The following is a 16621-nucleotide window of genomic DNA, read 5'->3' on the forward strand; positions in this document are numbered from 1 at the left end:
CAGAAAGGGTGGAGAATGCATGAAGCAGCTTCCCCAAGGAGGGGGGTGGAGATAGACAATTTCTGAATTCAAGAAAGCATAGGAAAGAACAGAGGTTCTCTGAAGAAGTGGTAGGGAATTATAGAGCTGAACAAGTGTGGGGCTAGTCTATATGATCCTTTTCTACTATCATATCAGTGAGCTCCAGCCCCTACATACTTAACCACTTTATACAAAGCTTTTCACAGTATAGTTGTTCCAACATACATCCTAATCTAACTATATTTCTGTCAGCATCTACAAAGGTGAACAGATGCTGCATTTTAGATTACAAGGGAACTGTAATCTAAAATGGGCTGAAGCCCTCAGATTGTGCATTCAGTGTATTTCATTTGATGCCATTATGCCTGAAACTGCTGAGGTCAAGAACTTTAATTCTATTTGTTTAGTACATTACATTTGCTCCTGTTATGCCCAGGCAGACCTGGATCTTGGGGGGCATGTCAGAGCTCACACTTTGAGAGCTATAATGGCATTAGTAGCCCTCATGGGATACCCCTTTTTGGCAGGAAATCTGCAATGCTATTATGTGGTGTTCTATCCATACATTCACATCTCAATACTGGTTTGACAAGAGCACCCAACGCAACAACCATTTTGGACAGTCTGTCCTAAGGAGTCTCTTTGAGGTGTAGAACCCAACTCTACCTCTCCTAGGACCTGCTATTTTGGTTGCAGACTATCTTACAAAAAAACCCCACATTAAGATAACCTGTCACCACCAAAGATAATTGTACCTGTTTGCACAGGTTTGAGGTTTCATTTCTCCCTATTTTGTATGGAGCAGCCTGTAGCATGCGTGAGAACTGCCATCCTGCTTATCCTCAGAGAAAGAAGAGTTACTTACTTGTATGAGGGGTTCTTGGAGTATAGTGGGATATCAGTCCTCACAAAAGCCTCCCACCTCTCTTTGGGGTTGGTTTGTGCAAGTCTTAGCTTGATCATGAACAGAGGGGCACTGCATGCGATATGGGGGCATGGCCAGGGCTGCACCGGCCCAGTGGACATGGTGGGCTCTATCTGTTGTCATCATCCACAAGCGAGGACTGACAGCCTGCTGTCCTTACTCCAAGCGAGATGTGCCTGGTAGATAGCAGGTCAAAGCCATAAAAAGGAGATGATGTCCTCCTATGCTAGTGCTGGCCTTGCTTCCTGCGAGCTCAGAACGAGAAGCCCTTCTGAGCATATGCAGGAATTTCCATGCACTGGCCCTGCACAAGTCTCCTCATTCTTTTCTCTAGCAGAGCCTCAGCGTTAAGGGGTGAAGGGTGGGATTGTGTCACATGTTCTCCATGGACAAGCAGGCACAAATACAGCCCTGGAATGTCCCACTCCTTTTCCTCCCCTATTTTTTTTTTTTTTTTACTCCTGCATGCATATATATGAGCGTAATTTCTGGCTTTTAAAATGTAGGGCCCACGCAGGGCCCAGATACTCACATATATTGGCTTTTTAGCATGACCGATGCTTCCAAAATGCGTTCCATATTATCAGGATACAGTATTACTCTCCTGTTTGCCAGATCCTAGCCCCATATGAATAAAGCAATGACTACTGGGAACACTTCAAGCATTGTGACCATGAAGCAGAGTATCACGCTCCCTGGAAATATGCCCCAAAACCCACAGCACTAGATGAACTGAACACAGTGGGTGCCTGGGATGCCCAAATCCTAAGTGATCTTACAGAAAAGTGAGAAAACCTCCTTGCAGACCCCAAGCCCTAGGGGGCCTACAAAAAAAAGAAATCATCCAGGGTATGGATAAGTCTCCTATGGCCTGGCACCTGCTCTGTCACCCACTGCAAAAAGGTGCTGAAAGCCTCAAAATAGGTACAGGATATGGAGCAGTCCATCAGCATGCACTTATCAAGTAGGAAGAAGATTCCTCTCTAAACCCTAACCGGCAGATAAGGTGAATGGGGAGCAGGCAGAAGGCTGACTCAATATCTGCCTTTGCTCTGTGGGATGCCACACAACACTTTTGGAACAACAATAGAACCTGATCAAAGGCTGCAGTCTGAACCTTGCAAATCTTCAGATCACAGTACCAATTACTACCTTGCTCCAAGAGGTTATGTAAAGGTTGTGGCTAGACTGGAATTTCCCCTGCTCCCTCTTCAGTTCTAACGGAAGGGGGGATGTGACTAGATTGGGGAATAGAGCCTCCTAAAATGGACCTGCTGCCTGCCTTAATTAGCTACTCATGGACAAGGCCTGCATACAAGTAGGCAGATTTAGCATTATTTACCCTACCCCCACCCCCCTTATTTATTTATTTTTTTTAGACTTCTAGCATTTGCATACAGTCATTTCAAAGAATGTTTTTGGTTTGTATTAACAGCCTGTTTATCAGTTGACACACAATTTGGAATCAGTCTGCTGTCTGCTCTTTACTTAACAGCACTTGGTCCATTTTAGCATTCATTGCAACCTTTCGATTGGGATGCCCTAAAGTTCCTGTTCTTAGTATCCTTCAAAGATTCATCCTCTGAACCATCCTCATCTGAGGGATTTCAGCTTTCCCCATCATCTAGCTTAAAAGCTGCTCTCTCTCTCTCTCTCTTTTTTAAAGGTAAGTGCCAGCAGCCTGGTTCCACTCTGGTTAAGATGGAGCCCATCCTTTTGGAAAAGGTCCCCTCCTTCCCCAAAATGATGCCCACTTCCTAACAATCCTAAAGCTCCCTTCCCTGCACCATTGTCTCATCCATGCATTGAGATGCTGGAGCTTTGCCAGCCTCTGGGGTCCTGTGGGTAGACAGGAAGCATTTCTGAGACTGCTACCCTGAAGAGTCTGGATTTAAACTTTCTACCTAAAATCCTAAATTTGGCTTTCAGCACCTCCCTCCAGCTCTTTCCTATGTCTTTATCCACATATACCAAGACAGCTGGCTCCACCCAAGCACTATCTAAAATCCTATCTGTGACACATGAGGTTCTTCACTTTCTCATCAGGCAGGAAAGATACCAAGCAAGCCTCATGTCTACCAGTTACCCATCTATCAAACGTCTTAACCATTTCCTCCTCAGCACATGTGCCTGGAGACATATCCTTGGTGCAAGAGGATACATTACCTTGAGCATAGGTCCTAGCTACAGGATTTCTTCCTGCTTCACCAAAGTGATGAAGGTGACTTTTCTCCTCCAAGGCAGCACAGGGCTTCCGGACTGGTGGTGGGACTGCTCTACTATGTCACTGAAGGTCTCCTCTATATACCTCTCTGTCTCCCTTAGCTCCTCCAGGTCTGCCACTCTAGCCTCCAGCAATTGGACTTGCTTTCTGTGGGCTAGGAGCTCTTTGCACCTACTGCACACATAAAATCTCTCATCAGAGGGGAGATAAAGGAAAATTTGGTTCTTACCTGATAATTTTCGTTCCTGTAGTACCAAGGATCAGTCCAGACTCCTGGGTTTATTTGTCCGTGCCAGCAGGTGGAGACAGAGAAAGTAAAACTGACACTGCTTTATGTACCCTGATGCCACCTGCAGTTCCTCAGTATTAATCTGTACCAAAGCTATTGTAAACAAACCACCATAAAAAAACATTTGAATCTAAACTTGATAACAAAAAACTTCTGATATTTGTAATGTACAACAGTTAAGCGGACGACTCTCCACCCTCCGTAATATCCGGCCAGGACTCTGGCCTGATCCTTGGTACTACAGGAACGAAAATTATCAGGTAAGAACCAAATTTTCCTTTCCCTGTACATACCGGATCAGTCCAGACTCCTGGGATGTACCAAAGCTTCCTAAACAGGGTGGGGTCTGGAGAGTCCCGCTTGTAACACGCTTTCACCAAAAGACCGAGACTCCCGATCTGCCACATCCAAGCGATAATGCCTCGCAAAAGTATGCAACAATTTCCAAGTCGCTGCTCTACAAATTTCTTGTGGCGATACCCAAGAGGCCGATTGGGATTGGATGGAATGAGCCCACAAGCCCTCCGGTACTGGCTTACCTTTGAGAATATAAGCAGATCCAATAGCTTCCTTAATCCATCTGGCAATGCTGGTTTTGGAAGCTTGAAGCCCCTTCTTCAGTCCACTCCACAAAAGAAAAAGATGGTCAGATCATCGAAATCCATTTGTGACCTTAAGATAGCGAAGCAATGCTCGACGGACGTCTAAGAACCTAAGCTCACGAGCGTTCGGCTCAGAAGCTGCCAAATCTGAAAAGACTGGCAGCTCGACCGAATGATTAACATGAAAGGAAGATACCACCTTTGGAAGAAAAGATGGAACTGTCTGTAAAGACACACCTCTGTCCGATATCTTGAGAAAGGGATCACGACAAGACAAGGCTTGCAACTCTGAGATTCTCTTGTAGAGCAAATGGCAATCAAGAAAACCACCTTCAAAGTGACATCTTTAAGAGTAGCCCTGCGGATAGGTTCAAAAGGAGCCTCACACAAACCTTGAAGTACCAGGTTGAGATTCCAAGGAGGACACACACTCCTCACTGGCGGATGTAAATTTTTGACACCTTGAATAAACCAGACCACGACAGGATGAGAGGCTAAACGGTAACCATCCAGGTTTCCTCTCAAAGATGCCAGAGCCGCCACCTGAACGCTAAGGGAGTTGAAAGCCAGGCCTTTGACCAAGCCATCCTGTAGGAAAGACAGCACGTGTGCCACGGAAGCTTGCAAGGCCTGAATCTGCTTCTCCACACACCAGGACTCAAAGACCTTCCAGACTCGGACGTACGACACAGAGGTGGATTTCCAATGAGATTGAAGGAGAGTAGTAACACCGGTTCCGGGTATCCTCTCGACCTTAAACATTTCCTCTCAAAAGCCATGCTGCTAGACAAAAGCGATCTGCCTGATCAGAAAATACGGGACCCTGATGTAATAGACCTGGAAGATGACTGAATCGTAACGGTCCCTCAACCGCAAGGTTTATCAGATCCATGAACCAGGGATGACGAGGCCACTCCGGGGCCACTAGTACCACCTCACCTGGATGTCTCTCTATTCCCCGCGGGATCTTGCCCACTAGAGGCCAAGGAGGGAATACATAGAGCAGAATTCCCTGAGGCCAGGGGAGGACCAGAGCATCTACGCCCTCGGCGCCGTAGTCCCTGCGTCTGCTGAAGAACCAAGGAGCCTTTGCATTGTGACGCGTCAACATCAGATCGACCCGAGGACAGCCCCATTTCTCGCAAATGAGTTGCATTGCTGTGTCCGACAACTCCCATTCTCCTGGATCTAAGAGTGTGTGGCTGAGATAATCGGCTTGTACATTCTCGACTTCAGCAATATGAGATGCCGATATCTGAACTAAATGCTGTTCTGCCCATAGGATCAAGTCCTGAATTTCTAGTAGAGATGTGAATCGGAACTGAAATCGGATCCGATTCTGGTTCCGATTCACATCTATAGAGATGTAAATCGGAACTGAAATCGGATCCGATTCTGGTTCCGATTCACATCTCTAATTTCCAGCGACACCGCAAGGCTCCTGGTGCCGCCTTGTCTGTTTATGTAGGCTACTGTTGTCGCATTGTCCAAGAGAACTCACACCGAACGTCCCTGAAGTAACGGCTGAAAAGCAAGCAAAGCCAAATGCACCACCCTGGCTTCCAAGCGATTGATAGACCAGGAGGCCTCTCAGGTCGACCAGGTACCCTGAGCCGCTTGACGCTGACAAACTGCTCCCCAACCGGAGAGACTTGCATCCGTGGTGAGAATCACCCAATCCGGAATTTCCAAGGAAACCCCCCGCTGGAGGTGGGGTGTGTGTAGCCACCACGACAGATTGTCCTTGGCTTCCAGAGGGAGGGGAATGGGTTGGTGATACTTCGCCGACACCGGACTCCACTGGCCCAGAAGTACTCTCTGGAGGGGATGCATATGAGCAAAGGCCCATGGTACCAGCTCCACTGTGGAAATCATGGAACAGAGGACCTGTAATATATGCCAAGCCCTGGGAACACACAACTGCACGAAATGCTGAACTTGAGATTGTAGCTTGCGCACTCTCTCATTCGTCAGAAAAACTCTGCCTTTGCTGGTGTCGAAAAACACTCCCAGATACTCCAGAGTCTGGGACAGAACCAGGTGACTTTTGGCCAAATTCACCACCCAGTCTAACGACCACAAGGTCCGGAGTACCGCTTGTACTGCTGCATGGCAACTGGCCTCCAACTTCGCTCAAATGAGCCAATCGTCCAGATAAGGATGTACAAGTACACCCTGCTGTCGCAACGCCACCGCAACAACCACCATGATCTTGGTAAAGATTTGCGGTGCCGTGGCCAGTCCCGAGCTACTCTGTGCTTCTGCAGCGAGCCGCAGGGGGAGATTAGGAGCAAGTCGCGGACTGGTCGAGCAAATTCTAAAGCGTAACCGTCCCTTATCACACCAAGAACCCACTGATCCTGCGTGACCTTGGACCACTCCCCGTAAAATCCTGCCAGTCGCCATCCTATAAAAGGAACGGTGGAGTGGACCTGCCTCCCTTCATTGAGCTGACTTGGGACCGGAGGATCCAGTGTTGCTGGAGGCCCTGAAGGGTCTACGTCCTCCTCGAAAGGACTGCCCCCAAGACTGCCCTCTAGGCGAAAAGGACCTCTGCGCCACCGCCGCGGGGCGTGGTTGGCAAAACCAGCGATTGTCCCGAAATCGCAGCTGAGTAGAAAAAGTCCGCCGACCCCGAGGTCTGTCCTTTGGCAAGCGAGGCACCTTAGGGTCTGCTAATTGCTTCACAATCTGATCCAATTCCTCTCCAAAGAGAAGATGACCCTTGAATGGTAAGGATGCCGGCTGGGTCTTAGAGGAAACACCTGCGGACCAGTTACGAAGCCAGAGGAGGCGCCTTGCGGACACTGCTGCCCCCATAATATGGGAGGATGTCCGTATCACATCATACAGTGCATCGGCTACAAACACGATCGCCGCCTCCATCCAGTCTGCCTGAGCTGCTTCACCACCCTTATATGTGTCTGTTCCTCCTGCGAACACTGGACCCAGCGTAAGCATGCTCTCTGCATGAGGCTAGAACAAATCGCCGCGCAAAGACTCAAAGCTGAAACCTCAAAAATCCTTTTGAGATGAATTTCCAGCTTGCGATCCTGGACATCCTTCAGAGCTGTCGCTCCCATAACCAGAATGGTTGTCTTCTTTGTGATGGCGGAGACTGCAGCATCCACTTTCAGTAGGGCTAACAACTCCAGGGTCTGTTCTGGCAAAGCATAAAGCTTGGCCATAGCCCTACTGACTTTCAGACCCGCATCTGGCGTATTCCACTCCTGATCCACCAACGTCTTAGCGGATTCGTGCTACGGGAACCTGGAAGAAGGATGCCCCATGCCCTGCAAAACTGGATCCGCACCATGCTTGCGAGTGTCCTCCTGAGGAGACTGAAGCCCCAGCTCCTCCAGAACCTGAGGAATAAGCGACGCTAGCTCTTCTTTGCGAAACAATCGTAGGGTCTTGGGGTCATCTCTCTCTGCCACAGGCCCAGGATCCAATCATCATTGTAGTCGGTATCCATCGCGTTCAGGTCCGCCAAATGAGCACCGGCCAGCGCCGTCACTGCCCAGCCGGAATCTTCCAGTGGCACCACTGTGGGCACTCATAACCCTCTAGCGGGTGCAGCGGCTCCCTGTGAGGCTCCGTGCGTATTCTGAGCCATGCTCGAGCCGGGTAGCTCCCCGTCCTGAGAGACTCCAGGCCCCGGGAGTAAAAGCAGAGGGTGTTGGCCCCCTACGGGAGGTCCAAACCCCTCATATTGCTCCAAAAACACCTTGTGCATGAGAAGCACAAACTCAGGCGAAAAGGGTGCCGGAGCCCGCCCACTATCGGCCGGTGCCAACAAGGGGCCCCCCGGGGCCCTGCCAGGATCCCCTGTCCCTCAACAGGACGTGGGAGCACCGGGGAAAGAACCGGAGGAAGATCCTCTCCAGGCTCTGGAAAAATGGGCCTGACCGCTGGGGGATCCAAGATGGTTGCCATTCCCGCGGTTGCCGCACCAGGATGGCACACGTGACCCAGACGTGCTGGGAGCTGCAGGGGAAGGAGCAGGACCACCCCCTTCTACGTTTGGCCGGCATCAGGAGCTCCAAGGGACCCTCCCCCCTGAAATACATGCAGCACACAAACCGCAGTGATTCAGCTGCTCTGGAGTCGACCCGCATGCGCAACAAGCCATCCCCCTCACCATCACACTGCCGACGGCCCGAGGCAAAAGTAAAGAAAAAAAAGTAGCAAAAAATCTCAAACACCCTGAAAAAAACCTCCAAAACCGCACCAGGGAAGGGGTGGGGGAGAGAGAGAGCCGGCCCAAGCTGTCATCCCTACCTGTTGCTGCTAACTCAGTTTCCCTTTTTTTTTTTTTTTTTAAAAACAACTTTACTGCTCTAAAAGCAGCCTCACTGAAAGTTTCCTCCTCCTGTCACTAAAGAGAGCTGTCCAGCTCAATTCAGCACAAGAGGAAAGTGAGGAAGACAAAATTTAGTGAGCCCACACGTGACAGGGAGGGATCCGGACCATCGGATGTGCACCTCACGGTGACTTGGGGAGTGGGCGTACAAAAGGGTCACTGACCCCCAGCCCCCCCCCCCCCCCCGCCTCAACCAAACAGGGGAGAGGACCCTCACAAGGAACCCCGACTCCGGGGAAGAAGGCTCAAATGAGAATCCACAGAAAAAATACCAATAAAAAAATGAAAATTACTGGACCAAACTGCAGGTTTAAGCATCAGTCAACCACTGCTGGAGACAGAGAAATACTGAGGAACTGCAGGTGGCATCAACGTATAAAGCAGTGTCAGTTTTACTTTCTCTGTCTCCGCCTGCTGGCACGGATGAATAAACCCAGGAGTCTGGACTGATCCGGTACTTACAGGGAATCATACATGTGGCACTCGGTACAAAAGACTGGTAAGCCTCCCTCTCACTGCTGGACCACTATCTCGATCTTCATGTTATTTTTTAATAAGTTAAAATTTCTAAAGGAGTAGGGATGTAAAGCTAATTTAAAGTACTTTGACTATTGTTTTACTTTATAGTTGTCTGTCAATGATCTCAAAACACTACAATTCTACTTATAACATGACTGTTTAAAAAGGCATACTATTAACCATTGGGACTTTGAACGAAATACTTCCTTATTGATAGTTCTGACGGCTATGGATTTATTTTTATGTGTTGGTGACTGTCTAATTTATTTTTTATGCCGTTTTATTTGTACATCGCCTACTGTATTGTTTTAGGTGATTCATAAACCTGAATAAAGATAGAGAGTTAACTATCTTATTGACTCATTGTGAATTAAATTCCTTCTATTTAAAATCTGTAGTACATTTACAGTAAGAAGTCTTGGTCCTCTTCTGCTGCAAAGGGTACGGGGCCTCTGGAAGCTATGGCTATGGAGCCTGAAGTCTGGATCACTCGCAGTGACCTCTAGAGGCCTCTTGCAGGGCCAGCTGAGTAATGTATGCAGATGAGGCTTCCGGTCCTCCTCTGCTACAAGGGCCTCTGAAAGCTGAGGCTGTGGAGCCTGTCTCTTATTCCTGTTAGATTTTTCTAGGGAGATGCACAGTAATAAATATATTTTTTTTAAAAATGAAACACTGCATGTAAACTTAGTCAGCGAGGGTTGCTCTTTTGAATGGTATTAACTTAAACTCCAGCCACACTCCATCTTGTGTTTAATAGTATTCTGTATCTGAGGTAAATTACAAATAATTTCAATCTAAGTGACTCTGTCATAAAGACCAGGCTAAGTGAGTCCTGCTTTTATCCCATTATGGGCTGTGAGATGTCATGATTTGCTTAAGGCAATCAGTGCCCCATGTATTTTGACACGATGTGATTTAGTCACCTTGTCCTGTACCACTCTTTCTTGTCCATGGAGGAAAGACACTTACGCTTCAAGCTGCTGTTAGACCCCAGATGAACGATTCCTATAATCAAATCTTTCATTTTTGCTTAAACCTTGATGATATTAGCAATGACATTGACTTACTTATTCCTAATGAAAAACAAGCATAATGTAGAAAGAAGCAAAGAATAACTTTCTGTGTATATTAATACACACAGTACATTTCATCCACAATTTCAAACCCACTGTATAATGTAATTCTTCAGAAGAAGCCATGAAAGCAGTCACTGCTTGGACGGCGGACTGGAGAGTACATGTCTGGTACCCAACCATGAAAACTTCCAAAGAGAAGAAAGAATAATGTGACCCTGCTGTTATCCGATTATTGGTCATTGCTGTTCGTGATTCCCCTTTGATTTACTTAACTTAATGGCTTAGATTTTGCAGTAAATTATTTGCAAAAAAGTTGTACCTTAGTAAATTAATTGGAAAAAAAAAAAAAGTACATGTCATTACAATTATAAGCTGATTTGCATATCTCCCCTTTCCCCTCACACCCAACTTTCTAACACTGAACTCCCATCACTATCACACACAACCTACCCCAACTAGCTGCCGTTCATGGGATTGTTGTCACGAACCATGGCAGGTGAATGGTGCTATACTTCTTTGGTAGAGCCACAACAGAGGATACTGATTTGCTTCCCGAGGGAAGAGAGGATCATGTACAGAGCAATACTAGAATGCTGCATCTAGGTGAGGTAGTCAGTGCCAAAAGGAGGAGACTGCTGTGCCTCTGCTGAAGTGGAAGTATTACAAGGGAATGTCAGTTTCTGTCCAAGGCAGACACTAAAGAGGGGGTGGGGTGGGAGGAAGGATGGGGGCACTACAAAGGGATATTGGCATGCTTTTTCCAGGGGTTCTTCTGCTTCTTGCTTGCAAGCATATCCAGGTCACGACAAATGCGCAAACGAGTAGTAGAAGGCTGAATGATGTCATCAACAAAGCCTGTTAAACCCCAAAAAGAAAAAATAATTTCAGATTAACAGTCCTCTATACAGCAGACTCACTGGCATCATATTCAGTATTGCTATTTTTTCAGACACCCTAATTGCTTAAGACAGCAAAGTCAGATCTACTGACTTCACCTTGATAAAACAGAGTTGCTTACCTGTAACAGGTGTTCTCCAAGGACAGCAGGATGTTAGTCCTTACACATGGGTGACATCAGATGGAGCCCAGCACGGAAAACTTTTGTCAAGGTTTCTAGAACCTGATTGACACATTGAGCCAGCCCAGCATGCCACTATCAACGTGGGGTCCCACTTCAGCCTTATAACAGGGTTCGTGAAAATAAAATATCAAACTGAAAGAAACCCAACTCCACGAGGTGGTGGGTGTGTTTCGTGAGGCTGCTCCCAACAGATGCAGCCTTTAACAGGTCTAAACGTGCACAACAAATAGAACTGCCAAAACCTGGGGAGCAAGCCTGCACCCAAAGAAAGAGCCCAAGGTAGGAAGAGTTGGGGTTTTTAAGGCTGAAATAGATTACGGAGGACCGACTGACTGTCACGTCGACCATCTTTGTCCAGACAATAACGAGAGGTGAATGTGTGGAGTGAACTCCAAGTCACCGCCTTGCATATCTCGTGCACAGGTACCGCATGCAAGTGAGCCACCGAAATTGACATGGTCCGGACCAAATGAGTCAATGTGGCCCTCAAGTTGCAGTCCTTGTGCGTAGGCAGGGACGACGTTGGCGCCTTACCGTGGTCAGACGTCTTCAAGGATGAAGACCGATGCCAGTGCTTCCTGGACTTTTCCGGGTGCTCACACCAGTCCTTACCCAGAGCAGAGGGAGATGGAGAAGAACCAGATCTGGACCGTGAGGGTATGGAGCTCGCTCGGTCCCCCGCTCCTACGTCTGGACTGGGATTCGGTAGCAGAGGAGACACCGAGGGGCTTGTCGCCGAGACTCCCTTATGCCGAGTTGAGGTCCCGGACGCCGATGTCAATGGTTCAGATTTCTTAGTGCCGAACAGCTTCTCCATTTTGTCCAGGCGTGCCAGACAACCCTTGGTGATCATTTGGGCACAAAGAATACAGCCACGGACATCATGCAATGCCCCCAGACACGGGACACAGATCTTGTAGGGCTCTGGGATGGACATGGTCTGAGGGCACTGGGGGCAACAGCGGAAGCTGGATGATGCCATGGAAAAAAAGAATACAGTGAGCAGTCTATGCCCAGTGGTCACCGGGTGGCAATACCATCAGTAATTGACCGCAAACTACCAAGGAAACTTACAGATACCGAGAAAGAAAAACCTGAAAAACATACGGAGGGGCCCTACGGGACTCCTGCAAGAAGAGAAAAAAAAAAAGAAGAGTTGTTTTTCACAGCAAAAAAGCATGAGCTCCACACCTGTGAGGCTTCAGCTTCATGGAAAAAGACTGACGAGGGATCCTGCATGGATATAGCATGCTGGGCATGCTCAGTGTGTCAAAGTTTCTAGAAACTTTGACAAAGGTTTCTTGTGCCAGGCTCCATCTAATGATGCCACCCAAGTGTAAGGACTACCATCCTGCTTCTCCTTGGAGAAACTCATAACTCATTGTCCTCTCCTTTTTTTCTCCCCAAGGATAACTATAGCCAAACATACTGTCTCCTCTCCACTCCTTCCAAAAAGATCACACAGACCTTTGACCTCTTCTTCTCTCTTGGATCACTAAGTAGTCAGATGTCCTCTCCTCCCCTCTGGATAAAATGACAACTCAATACTTACCCTGTTCCTTCTTTAGTTTCCCTCTCCACCCACGGCCAACCCCAATAAACTTGTGGCAGTAGTCTACAGTGTGTTGTGCCTTTTGACCTTATTTGGATACAATCAGCTTCCACAGATTCCTTTCAAGAAACTGTATGATCTCGCTTATGCCAAGGGCTTCTATTTGCAGTAGAAAAACACCCATAAAACCTCCCTAACAGGGAAAAACTGAAATCTGTATTTTTCCCATAAACACTGAACACATACTGTTGCCCCAGGTATTCTCTCCATTCCTTTTTCCTTCTAAGCCTCTCCTCTGCCGGCTGGCACCAACTGCTGCCACATCTGTTAGCTCTGATTCCTTGCAACTCTCAGTGAGTTTGTTCCATGTACTACCCATACTTCTGTGCTGTGAGAGAGACGCCTAATATAGATAAGTCACATGGATGGCAGCTGAGCAGGAATCCAACCCCTCCCTATGATGGTTGCCTGAATACCTATGTAATAGAATTGATTACCACAACTTAGAACAATGAAATCTCACCTCTCACCGCTGCAGGGAAGGGATTGGCAAATTTTTCCACATATTCCACTTCTGCCGCCTCTTCATTCGTTTGTCCACGAAAGATGATTTGGACAGCACCCTAGCACCAAAGGAAAGGACATGTGAGAATCACATCATCATCACAGGGCGATTCTACCTGTACACGAATGGAAGCTCTTTCACTGTCTGCTAATAAATAGAGGAGAGACTGCAGTCTGAAACAGTTCAACAAGGTCTTCATGTCATACTGAAAGCATTTTAATTATTTTGTAAATTTAAAACAAAATTAGCCTCATCAGTTAAGAGGTACTGGCATGAATGCCCAGCAAAGCACACTAACATGTGCACTACAAAATACAGTGCTTATCTGCCCCATCAATATTTATTTTACAATGTTTATATTTCGCTTATATAACTCTGTGCGAAACATTAACAGCCCCCTTTATACCAGGAAAGCAAGAACATCTGCACCTTTATCCTTACTGTAGCCAAGGCAAAATTATGAATAAAAAAACCACCCATACTGCAGCATGTAGGAGGATAAGCCAGACACAAAAGGCCTATCCTTCATGGGATAAGGAGGGAGTAATGAAGAGAGGACATTGCAAAGAGAAGAAAAAGAAAAGTAAATTAAAAAAAAGGAAGAAAAGCGCCCTAAAGAGAAGAAGGAAATGGAAGGAATCAGAGGATTCTGGGATGGGGGAAGGAACAGAACATTTTAGGGCAATCGGAATGGAAGTAGGGTGAAGATAATCAGGATGTGAGGCAGGAAGGCAGTTTGAGAGGTCACGGGGAGGAGAAGTTTGAGGGAGGAATGAGCATGGAATGGGGAGAGGCAGAGAAAGGAGGGAAAAATCAAAATCAGAAAAAAAAAAAATCCAATAAAAGTGTCAGAAAGGGAATCCTAGGATGGGGTGATAGGTAGAAAAAAATAAAAAGGAGGTAAGAAAGATAACCAGATAGAAAGATCTTGATGGAGAAAGACACACGGGGCACAAGTATACTTATAATTATTCTGTACAAAACAATCATAGCAAAAACTTTACAATCCTGAGATAAATGGGCTTTTTCCAGTGATTTTAAAGAGAGCTGTGTATTTCAGATTTATGCTGTACAGGAAGGATTAGCAGAGTACCTGCCACTTCCTAAAATTACAGGAACTGAGTTAGAAGCAGACCCACAGACTACATAATTCCAGAAAAGTAGCAAACAGGCAGTAAGTATAAGAAATAAAGCTGCAAATATCCTTAAATACACCAACCAAAGTCCGGTCTAAAGAGCATGCCAGCACAAGTCTAATAAGGAGAGCAGGGTGCCCTAGGTCATCAAGTAGGCAGGGAAATGAATGCAACGAGAGCAGACAGGAAGTGTAGAGAGAATCCTTGAGAAGTTTGACACCTGTTAAGATTGCTTAATCAGCGACATAGCGAGTAGACAGACATCATAGCAACCCAGTAATACAGTTGGTAAATCAGCGGCATTAACACGGGTCTAATAGGGGAATAGGCCCCCTATGTCATTGGGTGGGGAGGACAATCAATGCAACAGGAGCAGACAGGAAGTGAATTAAAAATCGTTGAGAAGTTTCTCAGGCCTGTAAGATTGCTTAATCAGTGACAAACAGCAAGTAGACAGACATTCCGGCAACCAAAGTAATATATTTGGTGAATCAGCAGACCAAAGACCTTGAGCGGAATAAGATTGCCGATGCCATAGTTTTCCCACCAGATTTCATCAGTCTCTCGCGATGAAAAAATGTCCGCATGGAGCACTAATTTAAGAGCAGCCTTTGATCAAACTGCCTCCATTCAATATTTCATCCATATTGATAAGAGCAAGTTACCCTGGTACCACTCTGGTCAAGAGGCAAGCAAGGTATTTCAAACACAAAGAGGGGAAAGGATCATTTGCCTCATGACAAAACCATGCTAAAGAGCAACATTAAAAATTATCTACTGACTGTTAAGCTAGCTAAAAGAAATTAGATCAAGACAACTTTAGCTGAAGTAGAAGACAGGCCTAAGCACTTTTTCAGCTGGTTTCTCGCATCTCCGGCCTTAAATCTGTATAGAGTTTGCCTTCTAATAGAATCACTGCCCATGATTTCCTTTTGACATTTGATTTATAAAGTCAGTAAAATTAAAGTAGGATTCTTGTCCAGCTCTATTTCTGAATTACCCCTTTAGTTCTACCCTCCTCAACCCATATTGAGAAAATCCCTATTAGTAAGCTGTCTGCCTTCAATAAAATAATTTATTAGGTCACATAACCTTATATCCTCTACTGTTGATCCTTTGCCCTTTAAATGTGTCAGAAATCTTGAGATGGGATTAATGCTCCCTCTGGCCAACATAATTAACACCAGTCTTGAAACTGTATCTCGCCCTCATCACTTAAATCTGCTATTGTTTGAACTGTTCTTGAAAAAAAAAAAAAGGCACATCAAGATTTGGACTATCTGAATAATTATTGCCCTCATATCCGAGCTTCCTTCACTTGCCAGCTCTCTATTTATTTATTTATATATTTTTAAATATAAAACAGTACTATTACACCCAAAGCAATCTAGGTACAGGAAAGGACATTGCACGGAAACTGTCCTTTCTGTTTTCATCAATGACCTCAGTTTGTATCTAAATAAGGGTTAAATGCCTCTGCTAGTCTGTCTTGATATTAGCGCAGTGTTTGATATTGTCGATCATCAACTGCTGCTCAACTGCCTATTTGATATCTGCGTGCAAGACAAATATCTTGACCGGTTTAAATCTTTTTTAGAGACTCGACTCTTTAGTGTCATCTGGAATTCCACATCTTCCGCCTCTAGTTCCCCGATATGTGGTGTGCCCCCAAGGCTCTATATTATCTCCTATGATTTTTAACTGTATCTGGCCCTTCTTGCCAGCCTGATACAAAGTTTGGGATAATTATTTCTACACTGACGATATACAGATCGTTGCTAGCTGTGATCTCAATTTGCCAAATTCTCTTGCTAATTTCAACAGTAGCTTAAATAAGGTTTGTGACTGGTTGAAAATGTCCAAACTTAAGGTTAAATGCGATAAATCTGAGGAAATATGGTTCTCTCATCAATGTTCTCTCTCTCATCCTCTCTTTCCCATTATGGCTGGTGTTAACATACCATTAAAAGACATCTCTAGTGTGATAGAAATGACATGTACTCAAAGCAAGAAACTTTAGCTCCAAGAGACTGGACACGCCCCTGGAAACTGTGACGGGAATGGCTCACCATTTCCCTCATAGAACGACAGCAGCAAAGTCCATCGTGACTGGTGCTCGTGGTGCTCTGAGGTCATGTCCTGCAGCATCCAGTCGTGTCCATTGGTGCCCACAATACCGACAGTGCCATAGGACCCATAGTGATTTCATACTCACCAATTAATCACATCAAGGGCATCAAACGTCACTGTACCCAGGGATTCAACAGA

At 46.1% G+C, this 16621-nt stretch overlaps 1 protein-coding gene across 1 annotated transcript in view; it reads right to left on the minus strand.

Moving 5' to 3' along the window:
• Positions 1-9676: 9676 nt before the first annotated feature.
• Positions 9677-16621, minus strand: part of PCCB (propionyl-CoA carboxylase subunit beta) — a 179318-nt gene continuing 172373 nt past the window's right edge. Inside the window, exons 14-15 of the mRNA XM_029616355.1 lie at positions 13176-13275; positions 9677-10874 (exon numbers count right to left, since the gene is read on the minus strand). Of these exons, the coding sequence (XP_029472215.1) occupies positions 10753-10874; positions 13176-13275 (222 nt within the window). The 3' untranslated portion in view covers positions 9677-10752. The remainder of the gene's footprint in view (positions 10875-13175; positions 13276-16621) is intronic.

Source organism: Rhinatrema bivittatum, chromosome 9 (genome assembly GCF_901001135.1).
Source record: "Rhinatrema bivittatum chromosome 9, aRhiBiv1.1, whole genome shotgun sequence".
Taxonomy (NCBI): Eukaryota; Metazoa; Chordata; class Amphibia; order Gymnophiona; family Rhinatrematidae; genus Rhinatrema; species Rhinatrema bivittatum.